The 430-nt window shown below is 37.0% G+C and overlaps 1 protein-coding gene across 1 annotated transcript in view; it reads right to left on the reverse strand.

The window, feature by feature from the left end:
* Nucleotides 1-430, reverse strand: part of LOC110421550 (major allergen Pru av 1-like) — a 2,169-nt gene that overhangs the window by 138 nt on the left and 1,601 nt on the right. Inside the window, exon 5 of the mRNA XM_021435154.1 lies at nucleotides 104-133. Coding sequence (XP_021290829.1) covers nucleotides 104-133 — 30 coding nt within the window. The remainder of the gene's footprint in view (nucleotides 1-103; nucleotides 134-430) is intronic.

The following is a 430-nucleotide window of genomic DNA, read 5'->3' on the forward strand; positions in this document are numbered from 1 at the left end:
CCGTAGAAGACACGCAAAAAGATCAAGAGAGGGACCTGTTGGGAGTGCATGTCGGCTTCAACTCCCTCTCGGCTCAAGTAAACTAAAGGCCATCACAACACACCTTCAGCTCGACAATCCCGAGAGAGGTGAGCTGCCCATATAAAGTTATATGGAAATTTCAGAAAACAAAATCAATCTTTGTCAGACTTTTAAGTTAATGCATTGGAAAGAGGGGGGATTTGGATTGTATCACTGCTAATTCAACTCAAAAGATTTATGAAGAGCAACAAATTTTGTAAATTGCAGGTTAACCCAAATTTTCAGCAAGTAACCCTTGATTGGCATGAGAAGGATAATTGTAACTTCTACAGGGAATTTTATTCCCTGTTTTGAATGAAATGATTAATTTTCCAAAAAAAGAAAATCTCCAATTGATCATTTTAAATAT

Source organism: Theobroma umbraticum, unplaced genomic scaffold (assembly GCF_002168275.2).
Source record: "Theobroma umbraticum cultivar Fairchild unplaced genomic scaffold, ASM216827v3 scaffold_130.0, whole genome shotgun sequence".
NCBI classification, from domain to species: Eukaryota; Viridiplantae; Streptophyta; class Magnoliopsida; order Malvales; family Malvaceae; genus Theobroma; species Theobroma umbraticum.